Source organism: Pecten maximus, chromosome 6 (genome assembly GCF_902652985.1).
Source record: "Pecten maximus chromosome 6, xPecMax1.1, whole genome shotgun sequence".
In the NCBI taxonomy this organism is placed as follows: domain Eukaryota; kingdom Metazoa; phylum Mollusca; class Bivalvia; order Pectinida; family Pectinidae; genus Pecten; species Pecten maximus.
The window spans coordinates 18,222,536-18,247,057 of NC_047020.1; the positions used below are offsets into that span (position 1 = coordinate 18,222,536).

Below are 24,522 nucleotides of genomic sequence, written 5' to 3' on the forward strand. Positions count from 1 at the left end.
AGTCTAATTGTCCAGTGACACCATGCAAAATAGCTGTCAATTGGTATTTCATCTAGTATTTGTAACCAAATTTTCTGATGCGGCGGTACCTATTTTTAGTAACAATAATCAATGGGATTTGTTTTTGTATTTTACAGTTTTTCACCGAATTGTCAACAATGTATGCCGCGTGATAATTTGGTTAGCTGTCATAACAGTGAAAAAACCTAAACAACTAGAATGGCAACACCTACGTGTTCAGACACCCTGTACCAGGGATCCCATGATACCGGTTCGCTGCACCAGCGAGATCAACATAATGACACCACTGAGGAAAAAAGGACCCACAAACCCACAGAAAAGGCTAGAGAACTATTTGAATTAGAAGTTATGAAAAACACTGCGAAACTCTCCAAATTGAACAGAGATATGGACGAGCTTCTCACGACGTTACTGTCAACGGGAACAGACAGACAGGGAAAGGAAGTAAGTTCTCTCAAAGGCACCTACAAGCAATATTTGGCTGTTTCCAAAGAATACATAGATTATTTACATAGACAAAACACTGCGGCTAGTGAACGTGAACTTGCATCACATAAGCTTATTATTAATTCTTTAAAACAGAAACTGAGTGTTGTGCTTGGACCAGAACTGATTGAGAAATCAGAGTGCTTAAGAAGTGCCCGAAAAACAAGACAGTCATCAAGAAACTCTGATAATTCAACAAAAAAATCATCAGCGAGCTTAATTTTAGCGCGTCAGAAGGCCAAGCTGGAAGGGGCTAAGGTTGGCATGGAATTCGCAGCGAGAGAAGCTGATTTACTTAAACAGAAAGCTAAGATACAGGCGGAGACCCTACTCCAAAATGCAGACATTGAAGCAACACTGAAGACCTTGAAAGCTGAACAAGAAACAAAGGTGGCTAGTGCTGAAATGAATGCTGTAATGGAAGAGCTAGAAGATATCTCGGAGGACGGGCACTCAGATGTGCCGGAATCGAGCATTTATCAGAGAACGGCTAATTATGTACAGAACCAATTGAAAATTAATACCTTTTCGCATTCTGAACACCCTGTCTATGCTCAAGAAGCTCCCCCAGCTGCCTATGTTCAACAAGCTTCCCTTGATGTCCATGCTCGACGAGCTCTCCCTCAAGTTTATGCTCAAGAAGCTCCCCCAGCTGCCTATGTTCAACAAGCTTCCCTTGATGTTCATACTCGACAAGCTCTCTCTGGTCATGTCTTTACTCAAGAAGCTCCCCCGGCTGTACATGCTCGACAAGCTCTCACTCAAGCTTATGCTCAAGAAGCTCCCCCGGCTGCATATGTTCAACAAGCTTCCCTTGATGTTCATACTCGACAAGCTCTCTCTGGTCATGTCTTTACTCAAGAAGCTCCCCCGGCTGTACATGCTCGACAAGCTCTCACTCAAGCTTATGCTCAAGAAGCTCCCCCAGCTGCCTATGTTCAACAAGCTTCCCTTGATGTCCATGCTCGACGAGCTCTCCCTCAAGTTTATGCTCAAGAAGCTCCCCCAGCTGCCTATGTTCAACAAGCTTCCCTTGATGTTCATACTCGACAAGCTCTCTCTGGTCATGTCTTTACTCAAGAAGCTCCTCCGGCTGTACATGCTGGACAAGCTCTCCCTCAAGCTTATGCTCAAGAAGCTCCCCTGGCTGCATATGCTCGACAAGCGTTTCCCGATGTGCATGCTCGACAAGCTCTCGCTGAAGTTTATCCTCGACCAGCTCCCAAAGCTGCCCATGCTCAACAAACACCCTCTGATGTTCATGCCAGACAAGCTCTCCCTGCAGTTTATGCTCAACAAGCTCCCCCTGATGTTCATGTTGGACAAGCTCTTGAAGAAATTTATGCTCATCAAGCTCTCCCTACAGTTTATGCTCAACAAGCACCCCTTGTACCAACAAAAGCTTATCCTTATGTGTTTGATGTACCCGATGTACAAGCCCGTCAGTCACCTAGAGTACAAACAACGACTAGTTTGCACAGTCCATCTTTTCAAGACATCAGGATCATCAGGCTACTACAAAGGAGCTCTCCAAGTATTTAATAAAACGAGAACTAGTCACTGATCGTCTCCTTAAGTTTTCTGACAAACCTGAGACTTACCTATCTTGGAAGGGCACCTTCAAAGATGTTATTAAAGAAATTGGAGCTTAACCGTCAGAGGAGATTGATTTGATGATTAAGTGGCTGGGGCCGCAGTCAAGCTCTCAAGTTGCTAGTATTAAAACGGCAAACGCTGGGAACCGGGAACGAGCCGTGTCGAAGGCATGGGAAAGAATAGATAGCTTTTACGGCAGCCCAGAAAGAGTCGAACACGCTCTTAAACAGAAACTAAATAACTTACCAAGGCTAACCTATAAGGATAAAGCCAAATTCTTCGAACTCTCTGATACGCTTAATGAAATTATGGCTGTAAAAGATGATGAAAGATACAGCGCCCTCCTTGGGTACTTCGACACATCATTAGGTGTAAACCCTGTTATCCAGAAACTGCCTGCCAACCTCCAGAATAAATGGCGCGATAGGGCTGTAACGTTCAAGCGCACCCACAATGTGACGTTTCCGCCCTTCTCATACTTCTGTACCTTTATCCAAGAGTTGGCAGCAACTTTGAACGACCCAGGATTTGATTACATATCTACTGGAAATACTGACACCAACACCCCAGCTTCACATGGCAATGGGAAGAGATCCCATATATCCGTACGTAAGACGGCCGTCTCAGGTACTGATCACCAACAAGATAAACCTAGGTGTTTGATTCATAACGCAGGACATTCAACAAATGATTGCAGATCATTCAAAGCGAAACCCATTAGCGAACGCAGAGATTTACTGAGGAAACATGGAAAGTGTTTCAAGTGCTGTGATGGGAAACATAGGAAACAAGATTGTAAGGAATCGGTCAAGTGTGACATTTGTAAAAGTGTAGATCATGCGACAGGAATGCATTTTGACCGCAGTTCATTGGCGCCTCAGAATCATGGCGGGGAGGAGAAAATAAACACAAAATGTACTGAAATTTGTGGAAAGTATTTTGAGGGAAAATCATGTGCAAAGATAGTTCTTGTAACTGTACGTCACGAGGCCAGTAACCAAGATCCTACACTAGCTTACGCAATTCTGGACGAGCAGAGTAATAGGACACTGGGTAGAAAAGAACTCTTTGATACTTTTGATCCTCATTCAGCACCAGAGAACTATCTTTTATCTACGTGCAGTGGTAAGGTGGAAACAAGCGGTAGACGTTCCACTGGATTTATTAAAGAGTCCATAGATGGCACTGCTTCACTGAAACTGCCAAATGTTATTGAGTGTGATGCTATCCCCAACAACAGGGAGGAAATACCCACACCGGAAGTGGCCACCAACTACCAACATTTGGTGGATATTTCAGACTGTATTCCACCTCTGGCTGTCAACGCTGAAATCCTACTTCTAATCGGCAGAGACCTGCTGATTGCCCACCACGTATTAGAACAGAAGGTCGGACCTCCGGAACAACCATACGCTCAGCGACTCCATCTCGGATGGGTAATCGTCGGGGAGTCTTGTTTAAATGGACTTCATGCACCTACATCTAAAGCAAACGTCCTGAAAACATTATTAAATCCTACAACAGGACCAGACTCAATCTTAAGGCCGTGTGACAGTAAGATCTGTGTTTCTGACATTTTCCATCGTACTGAAAGGGACAACAAACCGGGAAGGTCTGTGGAAGATAAAAACTTCTTGTCTTTGATGGAAGACCAGATGAAAAAGCATAAAACGGGTCAATGGATTGCACCACTTCCTTTTAAGGAAAACAGATCGCGCCTGCCAAACAATAAAAAACAAGCCATGGATCGAGCCAAAAGCCTCGATGAAAGCTTGCGTCGTAACCCTGTCAAAAGAGAACATTTCCTGGAGTTCATGGAAGGCCTGATTAATTCTGGCCACGCGGAACCAGCTGCGTCACTTAATCCGGAAGAGGAATGCTGGTACTTACCTTTGTTTGGGGTATACCACCCACAGAAAAAAGACAGAATCAGAGGTGTTTTCGACTCCTCGGCAAAGCTTCAAGGAACATCTTTGAATAACATTTTAATGTCGGGGCCAGACCTGATCAACAGTCTCATCGGGGTCCTTATGCGGTTTCGGAAAGAAACGGTGGCAATCACAGCGGACGTGCAACAGATGTTCTACTGCTTTTTGGTACATCCAGACCATTGCAGATACTTACGCTTCATTTGGCACGAAAACAATGATTTGAACCAACCTTTAGTAGACTATCAAATGAAAGTCCATGTGTTCGGGAACAGTCCGTCGCCGGCTGTGGCCACTTTCGGATTGAGGAAAACCGCCGATGCCGCTGAACAAAAATACGGTACGGACGTCAAACACTTCATTCATCGCAATTTTTATGTAGACGATGCGTTATCCTCCGTTGCTTCTGTAGAGGAAGCCATTGACCTCATGAGTCGTACATGTGCTGCACTCAAGGAGTTTGGCGATCTCCGCTTACATAAGATAGCTTCCAATTCAACTGAGGTGCTGCACGCTTTCAACACTGACGATCTAGCCAAGGAATTGAAAGACTTGGAACTTGGAACAGAGGTACTTCCATCACAACGCAGCTTAGGAATACGCTGGGATCTCCAATCCGATGAGTTTACGTTTCATGTAGAACCTGAAGAAAAACCCTTCACCAGACGATTTGTCCTTTCTTGTGTTAACAGCATATTTGATCCTTTAGGTTTTCTTGCACCAGTTACAATAGCTGGAAAGGCAATTCTTCGCGAAGCAATGTCCGATGGAGCAGATTGGGATGAGCCATTACGAGCGGATTGTCTGCACAAATGGGAACAATGGAAGCTGTCATTGCAACATTTACAAAATGTGAGGATCCCACGTACTTACGGCAACATGTCTATGAGCAAGACTGTAAAAAAAGAACTTTGTATTTTCTCTGACGCCTCGGAAAAGGCGATTGCTGCTGTTGTCTACATCAGGCTCACTGACTCAAATGGGTCTCAACGCCTTGGATTTGTGCTAGGAAAGGCAAAATTGGCACCCAAACACGGGCATACTATTCCAAGGTTGGAATTGTGTGGCGCCGTTTTGGCCACAGAACTGTACGACACCATTCGCGATGAGATGGACATAGAATTTGATCGTGTGCAATTCTTCACTGACAGTCGAGTTGTCCTCGGATACATCCGGAATGAAACTAAACGTTTCTTTGTCTATGTGGAAAATCGTGTTGAGCGTATTCGCAGAAGCAGTCGCCCCGAAGACTGGACTACGTCTGTTCAAAACTCAATCCCGCAGATGAGGCCACTCGGTCAGTGCCTGCGGATCGCCTCCAGAATTGTATGTGGCTCAACGGACCGTCTCATATCCTCATAGATGAACCTGACTTGGGAGAGGACACTGATTATCCTCTGGTCAGCCCCGAGGAGGATATCGAAATACGTACCTGCAAAACCGAGGTTGAGGAAACTTCAGAACAAAGATTCGACAGTAGCAGATTCAGCTACTTCTCTTCTTGGTACCGCCTTGTTAGGGCTATCACCAATGTGAAACACCTCGCTACTAGATGGACAAGGACCATTAAGGGCCAGGATTCCAACCATTCTGCTACGCATGACTCTAATTTAGTCAAACGGTCTGAACAGTTCATTGTGAAAGTTGTTCAGAGTGAAGCTTTCCATAAGGAGATACAATCGCTCAGCCACGGAAAGAACATTCCGAGAAATAGCTCAATTCTCAACTTGGATCCATACCTTGATGACGATGGTCTTCTTCGTGTTGGGGGACGCCTGAAGAATTCCAACCTTCTGAAGTGTCAAAAGAACCCAATAATCTTGCCCAAGGCACATCACGTGTCTAAACTCATTGTTGCGCACTATCACCAAGAGGTTAAGCACCAGGGTCGATTTTTCACTGAAGGCGCAATTCGCACTGCTGGCTATTGGATAGTTGGATGCCGTCGCTTAGTCAACACTCATCTTCGTAATTGTGTACGTTGCTTGAAGTTGCGTGGAAAGCAGCAGTGTCCTAAAATGGCAGACTTACCTCCAGAGCGGCTGGATCTTGCACCGCCCTTCACATATGTTGGAATAGACGTTTTTGGACCGTGGACTGTGGTAACGCGAAGAACTCGTGGTGGTCAAGCACATTCCAAGAGATGGGCTGTAATCTTCACGTGCCTTGTAATACGCGCGGTGCACATTGAAGTCATCGAAGAGATGACAACCTCAAGTTTCATAAACGCTCTGCGTCGGTTTACCGCGCTTCGTGGTGAAGTAAAATTCTTACGTTCAGACTGCGGATCAAACTTCATCGGAGCAGCAAAAGAACTCAATGCTACAGTTATCTATGTTGAAGAGCCAAACTTACAAAGCTTCCTGACAAGAAAGGGTATCACGTGGAGGTTTAACCCCCCACATTCCTCACACATGGGGGGTGTCTGGGAGAGACTGATTGGCATCAGTCGGAGGATTCTGGATTCACTGCTGTTGGACGTGCAAAGTAAGAACTTAACACACGAAGTTCTTGTAACCTTTATGGCCGAGGTTTGTTCGATTATTAATTCGAGACCAATAGCAGGTGTATCTGCCGATCCAATGTCTCCAATGCCTTTGACACCCAACACGCTTTTGAGTTTGAAAACTACTCACACGGTAGATTTCGAAACCGTCCAGGGTTTCACTCTCAAGGACATTTACAAAACACACTGGAGGTGTGTGCAATTTCTAGCAAATCGCTATTGGAAAAGATGGCAAACAGAATATTTGTCTAACTTGCAAGAGAGAAGAAAGTGGAGAGAAGACAGTAAGAATCTCCAGGAAGGCGATGTGGTGCTGATGCATGATAAAGCGGTTCACAGGAACGAGTGGCCCATGGGCATTGTAAAAAGGGCCATACCTAGTGAGGATGGCCGTGTAAGGAAGATTGAAATTTGCGTGGGAGCCGATAATAAGGTGTATTCGAGACCAGCCTGCGAAGTTGTGCTTCTTGTGTCCAAGAACTGAAAGCGCCTTTTCTTGCCTACCAGAACTGAAGTTGTGTTTTCTTGTGTTCAAGAACCAAAGTGATAAACCCACTACATGTAGTCGGGCCGAGACAGTATAATTAGATATTTTTGATTTTAGTTAAATTGTTGGACTAACCTGTGTATAATTAGTGTCATCATCTTTGATGATTTCTTGATTGTAGATACATCTACAAACTTTATCAACCTGAGAACTTTGTGTGGCAACTTTTATTATTTTATAAGGTGATATAGATATATCAGACGGGGAGTGTTCTGTTACTGATAAATAATTATAATTCCGGAATTTGTGTAACCGGTTTTTATTTTATTAAGTATCCGGAATTTAGTCCGCATTTAGTTTGCTCTTTGTTTTTCCTGTCTGCAAAAACGGCATGGTCGACGGTGTGTCAAACTGTTGAATTTTAGCAATCCCTTGCTTAGGCACGGTGTAAGTCTTTTACAAATATGTTTAATTAAGATGTTTAACAGTCTAATTGTCCAGTGACACCATGCAAAATAGCTGTCAATTGGTATTTCATCTAGTATTTGTAACCAAATTTTCTGATGCGGCGGTACCTATTTTTAGTAACAATAATCAATGGGATTTGTTTTTGTATTTTACAGTTTTTCACCGAATTGTCAACAATGTATGCCGCGTGATAATTTGGTTAGCTGTCATAACAAAAGCTATATTTTGATACAGGAATACTGGTATACAAGTACTATCTTGTTTGCACACACACCCACATACATATATATAAAAAAGACTGATTTTTGAACACGGAGATATATCGTCACCAATTCCACATGTTGCTGTCCATTGCCTCAAAATGAAAGAAGTTTGGCAAAAGAATTTATAAAGCAGAGAAGAGAGATATGTTTACCTTACGGTTGAAAACAGAGGTGGGTATTGTCTTTCATTGTACCTGTTCTGTTTGTTTAGGTTTATTGTGTTTGTTATATACGACTATGCAGTGGCAGAATTCGTGGTCTATACAATAATTAACGATACAAATTTCATCTACGTAATTTATTTAAAACTATTTCAGCTGATGGTTGCCTGTCACCTGCATCACTTTCGTCTTTGTGCCGGACGGGACAGAAGCTGTCTGCCTAAATGCTGTGCCCAACATATGCCAGGATACCGATGCTCGGGATTTGGCAAGATTTTGGAGTTACATCAGCTCGGTCTGGACTTTTACGGATGTCGTATGTGAAGTTAATGCATGCCGTTCGGCTAAGCTATTTTCATTGGACTGAGCGATTCTTATGTTTAATAACAGACTGGAATCATTATACTAATACATGTGTTAAGAGTGGTTATTGCCCAACTTAAAGAACTTATTTCCTACTGACTAGGTGTATGTTAAAATAGCAAAATTGCATGTTAACTCAATTTCAAAGCAATCCAACGCTCAGTATAATATAAGCCATCTGAAAAGTATGCTATCATCTTCATTAAAAATGTTATCCCTTTTGAACTTTCGATCAACTTGTGAGTCTATTGTCATGATTATGTAAGAGTTACTTCCCTTGTACTATCAGATAGATGGATCGAACAGGCCCGAGATATTTTCTTTTCAAGTCACTTTATGGCCTGTGAAGAAGTGAATTTCTGTGGACTGGATAACGTCGGGGTAGCTGTCTTGGATCCAACTATTAGTTAACTCTGGTCAGTAACGCCACAAACGTAACAGTAGTAAAAATAAGATTTTCTTTTTTTTTTTTGGGGGGGGGGGGGGGGGGTCGTCTTGTGTTCAACAGTAGTATCTAGATAAGAAACAATTCGCTGATAAAACAGCAATTAATCTTTGTTTGGATATTAAGTCAGGTTACAGACTCGTAGATTCCGTGGACCATATCAAATAAGAATGTAGTCACTGTATTATATATCAAATCACTCAATTCCTATCTTAGACCTATCTATTATTGTTGAAGATAATATCACGTGTTATAGCTGCGGTGATTACCAAAAACGTGATTAATCTTATTGTCAGATATGCATCTTTCGTTTAATGGTATGACTATAAAGACATATGTGTAATACTTGCTCCACCTCTGGGTTGCGAGTTCGAAACCTACGTGGGGCAGTTGCCAGGTACTGACCGTTGGCCGGTGGTTTTTCTCCGGGTACTCCGGCTTTTCTCCACCTCAATAACCTGGCACGTCCTTAAATGATCCTGGCTGTTAATAGGACGTTAAACAAACACAATCAAAGTAATACTTGGTAATAATTTGTAAACGTCGGTTACGTTAAAAATGTGTTGCATTTGAATAATAAAATATTGACCATATCGATTGGATAAACCTGTAGACTCTTCATCATCGATCTTTACTTACAACTTTACCACTAAGAACAGCTAATATCTATACGGAAGCCAGTTAGAGTCACAGCGAAAAAATATATTATGTCGTAATAACGAGTTAGCTATGTCGTAGTAACGACATAGTATCTCGTAATAACGACTAAGTCGTTATTACGACATAATATATTTTTTCGCTGTGACCCTAACTGGCTTCCGTATATCCAAGCTGTGTGATGAACGTGATGAAGTTAATGTCTCTATTTTAATTTTTCAGTTATCACGATTTTAATGAGAGATGTCGACTACCTGCTGAAGTCGGCTGATTAAGACAATAGGAAGGTTTTATGGTGGACTTCATGATTTCATTTGATAAATTACCTTGTGCAATACCAAAATATCATTTATTGATACGCCTAGTAGTTCTGTTGTTGTCACTACCATAGTTCTTATTTTTACAATGTGACTGACCCCGGCTTTAAAAATCGCATGGCAGGTGTCTTCGATAAAGCTCTAGAGGCCTACTCTATTGTTTGTTTACTTCACTAATATACACGATGGGGACAATACGTCACAAACGTTACTAAGAGAACAGCCAGATGGCGGAGGCATCTCTCGGTAAGCCCGTCATACTTTTTACTTTTATCTCGCAACTTCTTATGATCGATACGGTCGAACATGCAAATTTGATGCATCCAAGATTCTTTGACTGACATCGGTTGTTCACAGAAGCCGCGGGGTAAGAGTAGAAAGTAGGACAGACTTACGGAGAAGCGAGAGATACATCCGCCATCTTGTTGTTCTCTAACTTTTGTGACGTAGTTTCCCTACCGTGATATATAGTTGGCCTCGTCAGTGAGTGGGAAGGCTGGGGTGGGGTAGGTGTGTTTGTGTATGTGTGTGTGTTTGTTTTTGTAAGGGTGCGTGGGGGTGTGTGATTGTGTGTGTAGGAGGGGGTATGAACTTAACACCAAAGGTTGTCAGCGTTCTAGCTGCTTCATTTCCTTTGAAAATTTGATCAAACCAAAATATAAAGGAGCATGATATTTCGGACTAGATCCAATTTCATGTTTTAGGTCAAGTCACCGTTTCATATTTTAGAAAAGCCGTAATCAGTGCTCTTGATGAATTTTTATCAAATTTTACACAGTAATAAAGCATGTTGGAGACTTTCAATGTCAGAGATGTTGTGTCAAGATTAAGGTCCTCGTTACTTTTTTCTCTTTTTTTTTTTTTTTAGAAAATCTATTTCAGCAATCCATCTTCTTCATTCCTTGAGTGATTTTGATCAAATTTTACACACTTACATAGAACATCATATCGCGGTCGATTTCCAGGTTCATGGTTGTTCGTTCAAGGTCATCTTTTCCATTTTTGAAAAAAAAAATCCTTTGTTAGGGTTCTAGAAATTGGTAACTAGTAAAATTTTAGATCCGACTTCGCACAGATGTGAAGGACCGTAATATCTCAACAAAAGTTTCAAGATTTGCTCAAGGTCAAGGTCACCGTAACTATTTTTAGAAAATCCTTTGCCAGTACTCTAGCTGCTTTATTCTATGAGGGATTTTGATCAAACTTCAGACACTTGTAAATGACCACGCTATCTTGTACGAGTTTTAAAATCTTTCTAAAATCCCACTATCATTTTGTTTAATTCCTTTGTCGTGATACTAACATTACATTTTTTGCATTATAACATTAATTTCACTTATAAGCTTATTGTTTACATGTACTTTTTTTTCGTTTCCCAAATTAACACCAAAGGGCACCCTTTTTATAAATCATTACAGAGCGATATCTAGGAAATGCCGGTAAGGGAGGGGGGCATGCATTGTTTTAGCAATACCCAATATGCCTGTGCTACTTGCACTTTGGGTTGGATTTACAAGGTAGTCGATATTTTGGTTAGTATTCTGTCCTCGTTTCATCAGTGGAGTTATGGTTTGTTAATGTGTCGGTTTTCTCTATTTATTTTTCATTAGATGGGTCATGATCTCATGTTTAGATTTTTTCTCTTTAAAGAAACGTTGTTGTAATCCGATGGAAATATGTTGTAGTAAAAATTGAAATAAGACAAAGATTTCAAATGTATTTATCATCGCATTTTATTTCACTAAAGTCACATCATGAAAAGCGCTGATGCTTAAAATATGCATTGTAATGTGTTACAGTATCCCGATATTCCAAGAAAGGAAGAATATCGCATAGCGAGTTTCTTCGTAGAAATGAATTTTCATATGGTAGATGATATGCTTTAGACGATAATATGAGTTAGACTTAACATCCTTTCACTTAATACAATTCCTTCTTTTTTGTTTTACAAAATACGGAATAAACACTTTCATGCATTGATTTGACAAATACATATGCCAAACTAAATTGAACATGTGCTTCCCAATGTAATATTACAGATTAAACGACGCATATGTGAGCAATGAAGACAAGCAAAAAAGTGAGAGAAAAAAAGAAACGAAAAAACGTTCCCAAAGACAAATCTGAAGCTACACTGTAGATGTACATCAATGTCAAAAAGAGCAAAATTCTAAGATAATAGTTAATATAATAGCATGCGCAATAAAGAAATTAAAAAAATGTAATAAGGTTCATCGGATATATCGGCTAATGACGTACACTATTTTATAAAGTTACAAAATATCTGGTGATATGACGGTTTATATGAGCAAAATAACTGATGAATATTAAGAAGTGTGTTGTTTATTTCTCTATTACATATTCTACCATGGTACTCACTATAGAGCCTGATATTATTGACAAGAATTTGATTTGACACGAGGGAACGACAAAATATGACGTTTAATTCATTACGTCAATAAAAATATAAACCACACATATGTGTGTTTGGTTATTTATACACGAGTATTGGATCGATACAGGTATATACGATATATTTCCATACAATAATAATAATAAAACATAACACAAATACAATTGAAATACTGTTTTCGATATAGTGATTTCAAATCTAATAATATTTGAATGGTCTGATATTATGTCGTTGTTGAATATTAAATACCTGGTTGTATTTGTGCTTCTGCAGCAAGCCGTATATGTATGAAAATATTTAAGTATAAAGTCCAGGTCTCTCTGGTATCTTTATAACCCACATTTACGTACATGTATAAAATATCGACATAATGCATTCGTCAATTATTGTTGCATTTTGATTGATAATTAAGTTGATATCATGTCATATGACGATGAAGCTTGCATCAAAGCACACTATAAGTTTGTATCACATCTTAAGACGAGCATGTCAGTAGTTTTCCTTCTACTATGTACATGTAATTAGATTATTATAAGTTTGTATCACATCTTAAGACGAGCATGTCATTAGTTTTCCTTCTACTATGTACATGTAATTAGATTATTATAAGTTTGTATCACATCTTAAGACGAGCATGTCATTAGTTTTCCTTCTACTATGTACATGTAATTAGATTATTGCAACGACTTCTTGTCATATTTGATCACACAAAACAACAAGTACAATATGATTGAAACAAATGTCTTGTGAGATTACTGCCCCATGGTAAGTCGTGGGAAAGTGTCGGCAAAATTTAAGTCGTGCAAGGATGTATTCATCATATGTTTGCCTTTGATATTTATGTTAAATTGTTCTGTAGAATTGATATCTCCATTATGATATATCTATCTAGGCTTCTGTCAGGATTTCGTCGTTTATGGCACATTTTTATATTTGTTCCCGATACCTTGACGTTAGTGTGTGAAAAATGAAATGTGTAGAGACAGTATAAAGTGGAATACACGTACTGTCTCAAATTGCTTCCATCGACTGATAAACCCTACATCTTAAATAAGAATCCTTCTACGACTACAATACATTATGTTACATATCCAATTCATGAGATTGCTTCTTCCATAAAATGCTGCCTATGTAGCTTGTTTTGCTACCGGTTGTACGGTTCCTTTCCTCAACAATGGGCCGTCCATACAGCTTAGCATAGCAGGCCACACAACAAAGTCCAAAATGTCCCCTGACCTTGTGTATAAGTCGAACATACTGGTGTCTATCTTGCTTGTTTTCTTCTTATCAGGCCACAGAAAAACCATTCGCGGTTGGTTTGTTACCATGCTCCAACAAATCTCAATACATTTGGCTGTGAATCGTGGTATCTTTTTCGCTGTTCCTTTTGATTTCCTTTGCTTGTGAAGACTTTTTGTCACAATCTGGAATAAAAATGAGGCAAATTTCACTTTAAACTCGTATGATATTACTGTGCCGTATGGATATGAATGCCTATCGAAGATGTAACATCTTATTGTGTATTATATTTGTAACAGTAGTTCTTCATGCTTATAAATAAAATTTGTTCCGTAAGGTATTTCAAGTCCCCCACCCAACCCTCCGAAAAACCCAAAGCATATTTTCTAAATATGGATCTGACACAGAAGTCATTGTGAATATCAACGACACCGAAACAGCATTGAAATGAACCGTATACTAACTACATTTTGGTCCTTAGTCACTTACAAGTGTACCTGATATAAGAAAAACTCACTTATGCTATAGCACGTGTGATCAAGATTGCTAACTTTGTATAAATCAACATCAATATTTGATTAATTTTAAAACAAAAAAAATCGGAATTGTTTTAAAGAAGTGATTACTACAGGAGAATGTTATTCCAAGCTATGTTGCTATGGTATATTCGGTTCATCGAAAGCCAATATCTGACAAAGACTGATTCAGTTCCCTTTATACAATAGCCGAAATGTGACGAAGTTTTGTTGTCATTGCTTACGTCAACGGCAGCTTTCATCGTGAAACGAGATGCACTATATTGTGCTTCTAAAAGATGACGTCTGGCAGAATCAGGTGCATCCTGGATGACGCCTTTCTGGGGAAAAAATGATGTAATTATTCACTAGGTGTGTGGTTGATAATAAGAACACGTGCTATGATTTTAAATATCTTGTCATATTAATACCTTGTTAGCGTTTATTTTACCTGTTTCCCGGTTGGTGGAAGAGTGAAACAATCATTTTGCAGCTGGGTTAACTGGCTTTCAGCGACTCGTTCACTTTCACGGTAACAAAACTTGTGAAAAATAATGAAACATTTTGATCAGTGTAAAAATAGTATGATAGATATGAAAACGTTTCTTTATTAGAATTTTTTTTAGAAATCGTGTCGTTGTGTTGTGGTGGATACGTCTATACCTGACATAGCAATGAAAAAATCGTAATTATTGATGGCATTGAACAAATTGTCAATAATCAAAAGCTTGCAGATCAAATGTTTTGACGCGAATTTTGCTTTTTATCAAAAGTCTTACAAACCAACTGTAATGAACTGAAGTTAAATTACTATACCCCCTCCCCCTCCCTAACCACGCACACACATTCAATTACGCATTCGAGTTAGGCCAATGAGAGAATTAGGTAAAAACCTCAAGTATGTCTGCCAGGACGTCTATACATCGACGTTGTTCCTTGTCGTCTGTTTTAGAGTTCAACTTTTCGATCGCATCTGTCCATTCGTTATCGTACAGTTCGCCGTACTTTTCAGCCAGTTTCTGTGGTCGGTTAGGGTCACTCAGATCTGCGATACCAGGATTATTGTGTGTTAATTTGTCTCCGGCCATTTTACTCAACCTGTTGATTAGAAATATAGCATCTGGATACTCCTTTAGGTGGATAAACTCAGGTACGAACGATTTGTTTCTTGTTTACTTTATATATTCACTGAAAGATGTCTAGCTTTCAAAGCAATTAATCCAAAATCGCATTTCAAAGTTTGACCACTTGGATAGGATTTTTTTCTAAAGTAATAGGTGAAAAAAGGTATAAGTGGACTAATTCAAATTATATACATGGAAACGCAAATGATAAAGAAAGACAATTTTACAATTGTTTTTGCCGGGCTTTCAACTCGCGATCTACAGCACCAAATCGCCTAACCAGAAATATCCTCGGCTACATCTGCACCACCACACCAAATCTACCTACATATGATGTGACATTATAATTAACTATGAAAATGGAAATTTCTTTGCAGAATAATCTGTTGACGGCTGTAGGCGATGTCCCTGATAATTAAACACATGTTTTTTTGAAGTTCTTTCAGTGAAACAATGAAGCAATCCAGATTTAAATAATTGAAACGTAAGTTGAATATGCCATAGTTAGTTTTAACAAATGCTGTAGCGTTAAACTTATGATATCTAAAAACCGACACAATCATCTCAACGCTCATTCAAAAAAACTACAAGAGCTATAAAACCCTATTGGGGATGTCAGCGGTTACACGTCAAGGTGAGTAGAGTTACAGATTAATAACTGGGAGACAGTCCATACCTTGTCATCAACTGGTCTTTTTCTTGCTTAAGGATTTTAATTTCATCTTTCAATTCCTGTCTATTTATTTCATTTTCCGTTCTCTGTTGATCCAGCTTATCCTGTAGGGTCTGAATTATACCTTCACATTTTCTCACATCACCACTTGGTTGTTTGTCGTTTCGTGGTGAAAATCCATAACCACTTGTACTAGGCTTTGGGTGAGTCTCCTGTTCACCAAATGGACCCCTGGATTGCCTGGATGGTGTCTTGTTCTCCTGATTATCTGACAAGCTGGATATAGAACACACATAAGTTTACTATCGTTAATGTTTACAAGCCTTGCGGAATCAGAATTGTGGTCTGGTCAATGTGTCTTAAGTGTTTGTTACATGTACTATTTTGTCAATTAAATACCTTGTGGGAGCCTGGAGTTGGTTCCGATTTCCGAGTTCCGTTTATCTTAAACGGAACTCGGCACTCGTTCCTAGTTCCTTTTTTCTTAAACGGAACTTGGAAATGGGACAAAGTCCCATAAAGCGAATACATAGTAGTTCCGTTTTCTAAACGGAACTCGGAATTGGTTCCTAGTTTCGTTATTCTTGAAAACTAGAACAAAGTCCCGTGAAATTTATACATGACTGATAACTGCCTTTGCACCCATCGACACATATTGTTTTTCTTCTTCAGATTCGGGTCTCATATTGAGATAAAGTACATAGAATATTTTCGTGAACGGAACTGGTTCCTAGTTCCGTTTTTCTTAAACGGAACTCGGAACTGGGACTAAAACCCGTAAATCTTCTACATAGTAGTTCCGTTTAAGAAAAAATGAAACTCGGAACTGGTTCCTAGTTCCGTTTATCTTAAGGACTCACACAACTAAATAATTTTCTATATGTTATTGCTAGTGACCCCATCCCTTTATTCGCTCGTTTGAAGTTCAAATGGTGTGAAACATATATCAAATTAAAGTTTGAAGTTTTTTCTATCGGATAAATGTTGTTATTGTATAGGTTTAATGGCATATTAAAGCACACGGGTACTCGAAAGACAGTAACCCTGACATTAACAGTACAATGGGGTACCCCCACCTGGGGAATTCCCGCCTTTTTACACCTCAATCCTACGCCATTCTATTTTCAGTAGGAGTGTATATTTTTGATTTTCCAAACCTCAAGACCCTACACTTTATTATCGTACATAGAAAGTACCCATTCCATATGTTATTTACTCAGGAAAACAGCTACAGACCTAAGAAACACATTTTCCTCAGGGACTTGGTTCAGGTGAAACACCAGCTGATTGGCTGATTTAGTTGTGTGAGTCCTTAAACGAAACTCGGAACTGTGACCAAAACCCGTAAACTTCTACATAGTAGTTCCGTTTTTCTTTAACGGAACTCGGAACTGGTTCCTAGTTCCGTTTGCCTTAAACGGAACTCGGAATTCGGAACTCGAAACCAACTTCAGGCTCCCGGGTCACGTGGTCACATGTCCGTTCGAGCACCTACTGGACATACCCACACCAGACGTAATATACTAGCTACAATATACCTACCGACGTCGGGGAATATCAGTCTGCCTATTCCATGGTAATTGTTTGAAACATTAGTATTACATTATTTTAATGACAATTTTGGGTAACCTTCATATAATGAATATATTTGCAAGTGTCAAAGTATTTTAAGTTCAAATATCATTCTTTGTTAACGTACTCTGTGGATTACATAATAACAATGGAAACTGAAATTCCCTAAAGCATTTTAAAGTGATTGGTTGAAAATATCTACACACTGTTAAATTCTGTTTGGTTTTTTTCTCCAACACAATCATAGAATCATTACGTAGGAATCATTTACAATAGTCATTATGCAAATTTGATAAATACTTTTAATAAATATGTATACAATGTAGATATTTAAATATATTGTGTTAAAATTGTAACGAATATTGTATATTGTATTCAAAGTCAATTTGATGATCATTGTATCATGTAGACATTCAATTTGTATTGTACGTGTGCTTATATATTGTATTTGTTCTACAATTCATGGTTTTTTCATCTCTAATAAGAACTGTGATTGACGCTACGCTTTCGTGTTATGTGTTAAAAGAAGCACTCGGCCCGGCTTCAATGTGATATATATATTTAATATTATATGATATATATATATATACAAAACAATTCAAAGAAAAGTATGGTATATATTTGATTTTTATGAATGACTGGAAAACGAGAAAAATGCGTATCTAAAATGTACAAAATCAACATTAATATAAGACAAAACAAAACATTGCTATGATATATAATACATATCTTACATGACTGTATATGTCAGGAAATCCGCTTTGATTAAAATCCCGACAATAAAATATATCAGATATTCAGTATCCGTAGTATCCTGTAGCCTGTCAGGAAATTGTGTAAGTAGCATCACTGAATTGTATATGTGGTGAGGGAATGCATATACAAAACATCTATACATTAATTTGTTATCGTCTCTCTACATGTTTTAGGAAAGAGTTTTGATAGAGTGCATGCCTCTCAATTTCGTTTGTACAATTATTTACAAGACCTCCCCAATCAGAAATTCTGCACTTCCGGTTCTAGTATTGATTTGTTAACAGAACTGGTCGGGTGATACAGTTACAAAGCTAACATGATCCAGCCTGTGTGATAGACTAAACGATATACAAACGCGCGTTTTGATGGCATGCATCATATATTTCAACAAAGAACATAAGCTATTGAAACATATCAACCAAGTATGAAATTTATTTTGGCTAATATGGTGTTTTGTCAACCTGGTAGAAAAATGCTGACATCGGATTTCACCAGGCAGGGATAGCACCATATTGACTTCATCAAAATTATTTTTTTAATCAGTAAATTGATGAATATTTAAAATTAATGTCAGTTGTCAGAATATAATATCCCCCAGGCAGTATTGCGACGAGGCCCAATAAAGGAGATAGGAATTGTTTTTTTAATGTTGCGTGTTTTCAATTCATTTGTTTTAATCCTAGTCAAAGAATATGAATGCTTTGCATAGTACTGGGAGGCAAATCAAAAATGGGGGAAAATATTTGTAGCTGGATTTAGATTGGTTTGTCATTATCGCTGAAATAATAAGCTGGGCAATGGATGCCCCAAGAACCTCCTGCTACAGTTTTGAAGATGCATTTACATTTTATATAAAGATAACAAATATATAAAATCACAAGTATATACGTCACCAAGGACAGACATGTACTTACTTTGACAGAGCTGCTGGTGAAGTTTCTTGTGCTTGCGTCAATTGTTTGCCTCTTGCTTCCTCTGTCGACTGCTCGTTAAGATAGCCACAATTAGCAATAGTAATTGTTTTTAACTTAATGCAATTGTAGCATTGTGTTAATCAAATTAAGTTTTGTAGCGTATAAAATATCGATGGAAAAGGACAAGGTTGGACAAAATTGCAAGATTTACTAGGAAACCTTTAAAGTACAGTATCATGAATTATTAAGATTTTGAAATAAATTCAGTTTGAAAACCCAAATTTCTTTTCAATGGAGTCCGTATTGAAATAAGTTAATTTTGTCTGTAACAAGCATTTCAATTGCCTGAAACATTTACCTATAACGTAAAAAAATGACCTCACCGTTTGTAACATAGCTTTTGGTTGGCTGATACAGCAGCGTAAGAAACTCTAAGAGAAAAAATTTGTTTTCAGTAAAAGTTGATTTCCAAAGAAATTGTCTAAAAATATCTTATAAAGATTAATTTGAATATGTTTGTTTATGCTATGGAGCTTTTAACACACAAGTTAAGAAAGGAAAGAAAAGTAAAAACGGTGCGTACTCTCACCATAAACAGTTTTATGGTTTATTTTGAGAACACTCAAGGTTTTTCTTTTTGTGTTATATCTCCAGAACATTAAAAACATATTGAAATTAATCCTTGTACAAACAAAATTCTATGTTCGTGATTTTCTGCTTACCTTGTTCTCACTACAAGCAGCAATTATTGATTTTTTCAGTGTTGAATATTTCTTTTTTCGTTTTTCTAGGAAAGATTTCTTGAATTGTAATTCTACTGCATTCTCGAGGTCTGCAAAAGCACTTCCAACATTTCCGTTTGTCTGTAAATTTTAAATAGCCAAACAAGTGTTTTCAATGAAATGCAATTTTTGTCATTAAGGACACTGACTTGCCTATTAAATCAGACCGATTTTTTATAATGAGTTTAGAATCAACATCGACATGTTCATACAATGCTTCTGTTGAGACGTCTTAGTACGTCGAGTACTTACACCCCTCTTAAGTATTGGATACGTGTTAAGGTGTAAAACTGTACTTACATGTCTAATACGCTCTTTAAGATTCGTCCATACTGATTCAACTTCACCTCTGCTTAAGAAGTTATTTGGTTTCCCCATTAAATGTTTTTCCAATTTATCGATGTCTGATTGCTGTCTACTGCAAATCAATTAATTTAATAACAATCACTGATTCCAATACATTTACATCCAAAAATATCACTGTTGAAATCAATATCGATAAATGTCTTATAATAAACGAGTACATAGCGACTCAATACCCGTCCCTATAGACACCAAATATGCATATACGGATCATACCTAAATTAATATACATGTATTGTCACATTAACAGATTATATAAGTCAATAACATTATTACAAATGGTCAAAATTATATCTGGAGTGATCTCACTATTACTTTTATACTGTAATCTATTACTGAATTATGTATCATTTTCTATGTATGTAAATTTTGTACATACTTTGTGTTACATGCAGGCTAAACACATAATGTTTTATCTGTATAAATACTTATATGGAGAAGACTAAAAATAGGTGTTGCCTGATGTCTGACCATTTTGTCGTATTCAATGACATTTATTTACATTGAAAAAGATCAACAGACAAAATTGTAACACATGATTAACGATATGATATCTTATGCTGATAAACTGATAACTGTTACTATCAACAGATAAAAGTTTAACACATGATTAAGGATACAAGATCTTAATATTCTGACTAACAGAACTTCGTCACCAATCATAGACTACATTTTAACACATTTTTAACATTTGTGATTTTATACTAAGAAATTTATAACGCCGTTCTCCCATGACTGACAAAACAGTAACATCACATTTTCGTGTTTGATAACAAAATAACCGTCTAATTTAATACAACGACAGCGCAGAGTTATCATACTTAATGTTACTGTGCTGCAAATTTGACCTACTTAACTAAACAGTCATATCCCTTTATGTATTATGTATATACACACACACATATCTTATGCATGTATATCAATTGTGCAATATTATATATAGGTACATAACAATAACAACAGATAATTCACATCTGATCAAAACAGATGGTAATCTACATGTACACATATACTGCAAAGTTTATACATTCTCATTAACAATGTGTCAACGTGATTATATCATACCACGACTTTGGTGACAGTTGGCAATCGGTTTTTTTCCGTTTTCAAGACTTTTAGACCAGAACAAGTTCAAATAAAACATTCTAAAGAATGCCTTTTCAGTAATACGTATTTAAGCTAAGCAGTATCTATTTTGGAACATTTGATACGAACATAGAAATACATGAAAATAACGAAAGATCATTACATTAGTATACAAATCGATAATGGTCACAAAAAACCTTGTAAACAACATCCCGTCCTCTCACTGAAGCGTCTAAATGATTTCCCGACTTCGGTTTGACCACTATCGTTAATTCAATGGCGTATTTACAAAGAGTTTATTTCAATCACTGTTATATCAATACTAACGCATGGCATCGTAGTTAATTTGAACTATATTCATATTGAGAGATTGGTTGTTTTCTCTTTGATTTTAAAGTGAAAATTGTGGATGTTTGGGCTTTTATTAGATATATTCGCTCTCCTGTACGTCTATTCAGTCATTCGAGTTTCTTTATTTCGTCATAATTATCATAAATCTATAAGCATGAATTGCATATTTCAGCAAATTCATTCATTCATTCATTCATTTTTTATGTCATATTCGATCTTGATCTTCTTGTGTCTTAGGCTTTCCTAGAAAATCATGGGAGCTTAGATGATATTTTTTTCGAATGTTCAACAAAGCTTATCAATAAAAACCTGAACATTATCTATTGGTCTTAATATCTTTCCTCTCTTAACATATAGAGGATATTGAATGGTTCACCGTTAAATATAACATATATATACATGTATATGACAGAATATCGATATTTTTACGAGTGCGAAACACGAGTGAAAAATATCGATATATATTTGTCCTACAAGTGAAATGTATGTTATATTCAACGGTCAACCATTAAATTTCTTTTTAGTGCATTTTTATGCTAAAAACTAAATTGAAAACATCGAAAAAATAATATTGGTTAAAAACGCAGGAATCGGTTGCATAATTCATGACGTCGTCCCTTTGTGACGTTACTCCACGTCAACTTGACGGCGCAATTTTGGAAAGACAGGTCAGCGCAATTTAAGCGTTTTCTGCTGTTATTGGAGAATCTGCATGAACAGCTAAGGTCAAGTGAGTATTTTGTCAAAAACTAGTCTGCATATTTCAGAAATACAGCAAAATAACGCATCTATTTCTCTTCGTTTCGATTGGAAAAAATTGGCAAATTTCAACGAGGTGAATACAAATGTTCGCTCTGATTGGTCAAAAAAGAAAACATATGTTTTCATTGCAAAACTTATATTTTTACTGCTAAGTGAAAATGTGTTTCATCAGTTTGATAAATTACATCACGTTTTGATTTGACTCATTATTTTTAAAGATTTGAGCTTTTGTAGGTAATCAATTTAATGTCTGTGTCAATTATATTAAGATTAATATACAGTATAGGATAAAGCATTCTCAACCCTTCACCTTATTGACTTTTAGAGCATTAAACCATTCGTACGACTGACATCTAATTCGAGGTCAAGCTCTTACTTTACCATATTAAATTCCAATTGTCCATAACTGATTTTTCGACATACAAGAATTACATTATTATCGGTTATATAATCATAGTGCACTTTATACGCAAGTTAGTTCCTGTGACAATGAAATATTTATTTCAGTTGTGTTTTATATTTTATAATAAATCTCACAACCAATTTACACACTACCTGTTCGAGTTTTAATCTTTTATCATGGTTTTTGTTAGACATTTCGATCTCAGTACAATTTTTAAAAATACACTTAATGCAAATTTTATACATTTAAGTCAATACTAAGTACATGTATATGTATATAACTGGAAAACATGTTGGAGTTAGGACATTTTAGCCAATCAGGCATGCTCCTAGCTTGCACAGCATCAATGAGTTGTTGTGGATTTCAATAAGGTATAAAAATTACTATCATGGTGTATTCTCCATATAAGTATTTTCAAAACATTAACAAAACATGGCAGACAACAGCAAGGAATTGATTCTAAAACCTACAGAGATGGTACATTGTTTCTAACAAAAGTGAAGTGGAGCATGCATTCTAAATATTGTCTCTAAAATAGTATATATTTAAAGTCACTTCTTAAATCAACACTCTCGTATCTTACAAAGCTTTGATTAGATGTATGTATACTACTGGACTTACAATTATAAACGAATGCGTATGGTAATATATATGTTTAGCATTGTAGGATAAAGACTTACCTCGCCATTTTGACTGGTATAACTGACATCCTTGTTGTAATTCGGGGAAATGTATATACGCGTTTCTTAGTATATACAATAAATAAATCAATGATGTAGATTTGAATATCGACCGGCGGACTTACTGCTATTCTCACATATGTGTATTATACACGCACTTGAGCACGGTACATATTATCTAACCGTGATAGCTGTTTCATACATTAATTTTAAACTAGAAATATGTCGGTGCGACATCATTGCTCACGCACCAAACATTTACTTATCATTGTAAACATATCAATAGTAAAACAGTTTACTACTTTAAAGTGTGCCATCGGTGTGTTTGTTGATTATATATGTAAAACGAACGGTAGGTTATGATGCAAAATTAAATTGAACATTCCGGAGTTAACCATATTGAATATGATTTTGAAATTATGATAAGGCGATGGACTGTCTATGTTTTATAACTCACACTTGATTTAATTCCAACAAACTGTTATCTTCTTCGCTTTACTGACGGTAATCTCTCAGCATAGCACTAAAACTACACTGGTACTTTTATATGACCTCAATCATTTGGTTTTGATTTGAATCTTGACCTCTGAACTAAAGCATTTAGGTTATATGTCTGAGATATTCATTACACAAAATGTCTGAAATCCGATAAATTTTATGAATAGACTTTCGTATATCAAATTCAATTATGGACTTAACTTTATATGACGTATCTTGTTACTCTCATACGTATCGATCTGAAGTAAATGTTACACTATACTGAGGTGGTAATACAGTTGTTGACATCCTTTGACGTCAATGATTCGTGTCCTATTTGTTTCAACACATCATTTCAATTTGATCTGGGCCCAATCATTGTGCATTGATAAAGCAATTTTAAATACTATTAAATGTAACCTATTGGAGTCGGAAACGTATCGAAACGAATTTTAAAAGCATAACTTGTCGCAAAGACGATTAGTGAAGTTTAATCCTCTAAAACAGTAACCCTACACATTAGTAGAAAAACCATAATATCTTTCCACCGTCACTTAAATAGGAACAATGCTAACATCTCTGAATTTACTTCTCATAAACATTTAGGTAGCTGTCTCTCTGAAAATTGTCCGTCAAACGCGTACATCAACAATTCAATATCAGGTTTCGCCGAATATAAATATGTTAAGTACATTTATACTCTACAAACTATGT

At 37.2% G+C, this 24,522-nt stretch overlaps 2 protein-coding genes across 2 annotated transcripts; one reads left to right on the forward strand and one right to left on the reverse strand.

Annotated features, from left to right (window-relative positions):
- Nucleotides 1-2,180: 2,180 nt before the first annotated feature.
- Nucleotides 2,181-7,021, forward strand: LOC117330079. Its single transcript, XM_033888298.1, has 2 exons — nt 2,181-5,162; nt 5,264-7,021. The coding sequence occupies exons 1-2, from the start codon at nt 2,181-2,183 to the stop codon at nt 7,019-7,021; spliced, it is 4,740 nt and encodes a 1,579-aa protein (XP_033744189.1).
- Nucleotides 7,022-11,382: 4,361 nt separating this feature from the next.
- On the reverse strand, nt 11,383-23,339 carry LOC117330080. The gene is made up of 9 exons (XM_033888299.1): nt 23,332-23,339; nt 19,987-20,104; nt 19,627-19,767; nt 18,905-18,972; nt 15,666-15,938; nt 14,759-14,963; nt 14,317-14,406; nt 14,111-14,206; nt 11,383-13,535 (listed from the first exon to the last, which is right to left on the reverse strand). The coding sequence occupies exons 1-9, from the start codon at nt 23,337-23,339 to the stop codon at nt 13,239-13,241; spliced, it is 1,296 nt and encodes a 431-aa protein (XP_033744190.1). The 3' UTR covers nt 11,383-13,238.
- Between the last annotated feature and the right edge of the window lie 1,183 nt (nt 23,340-24,522).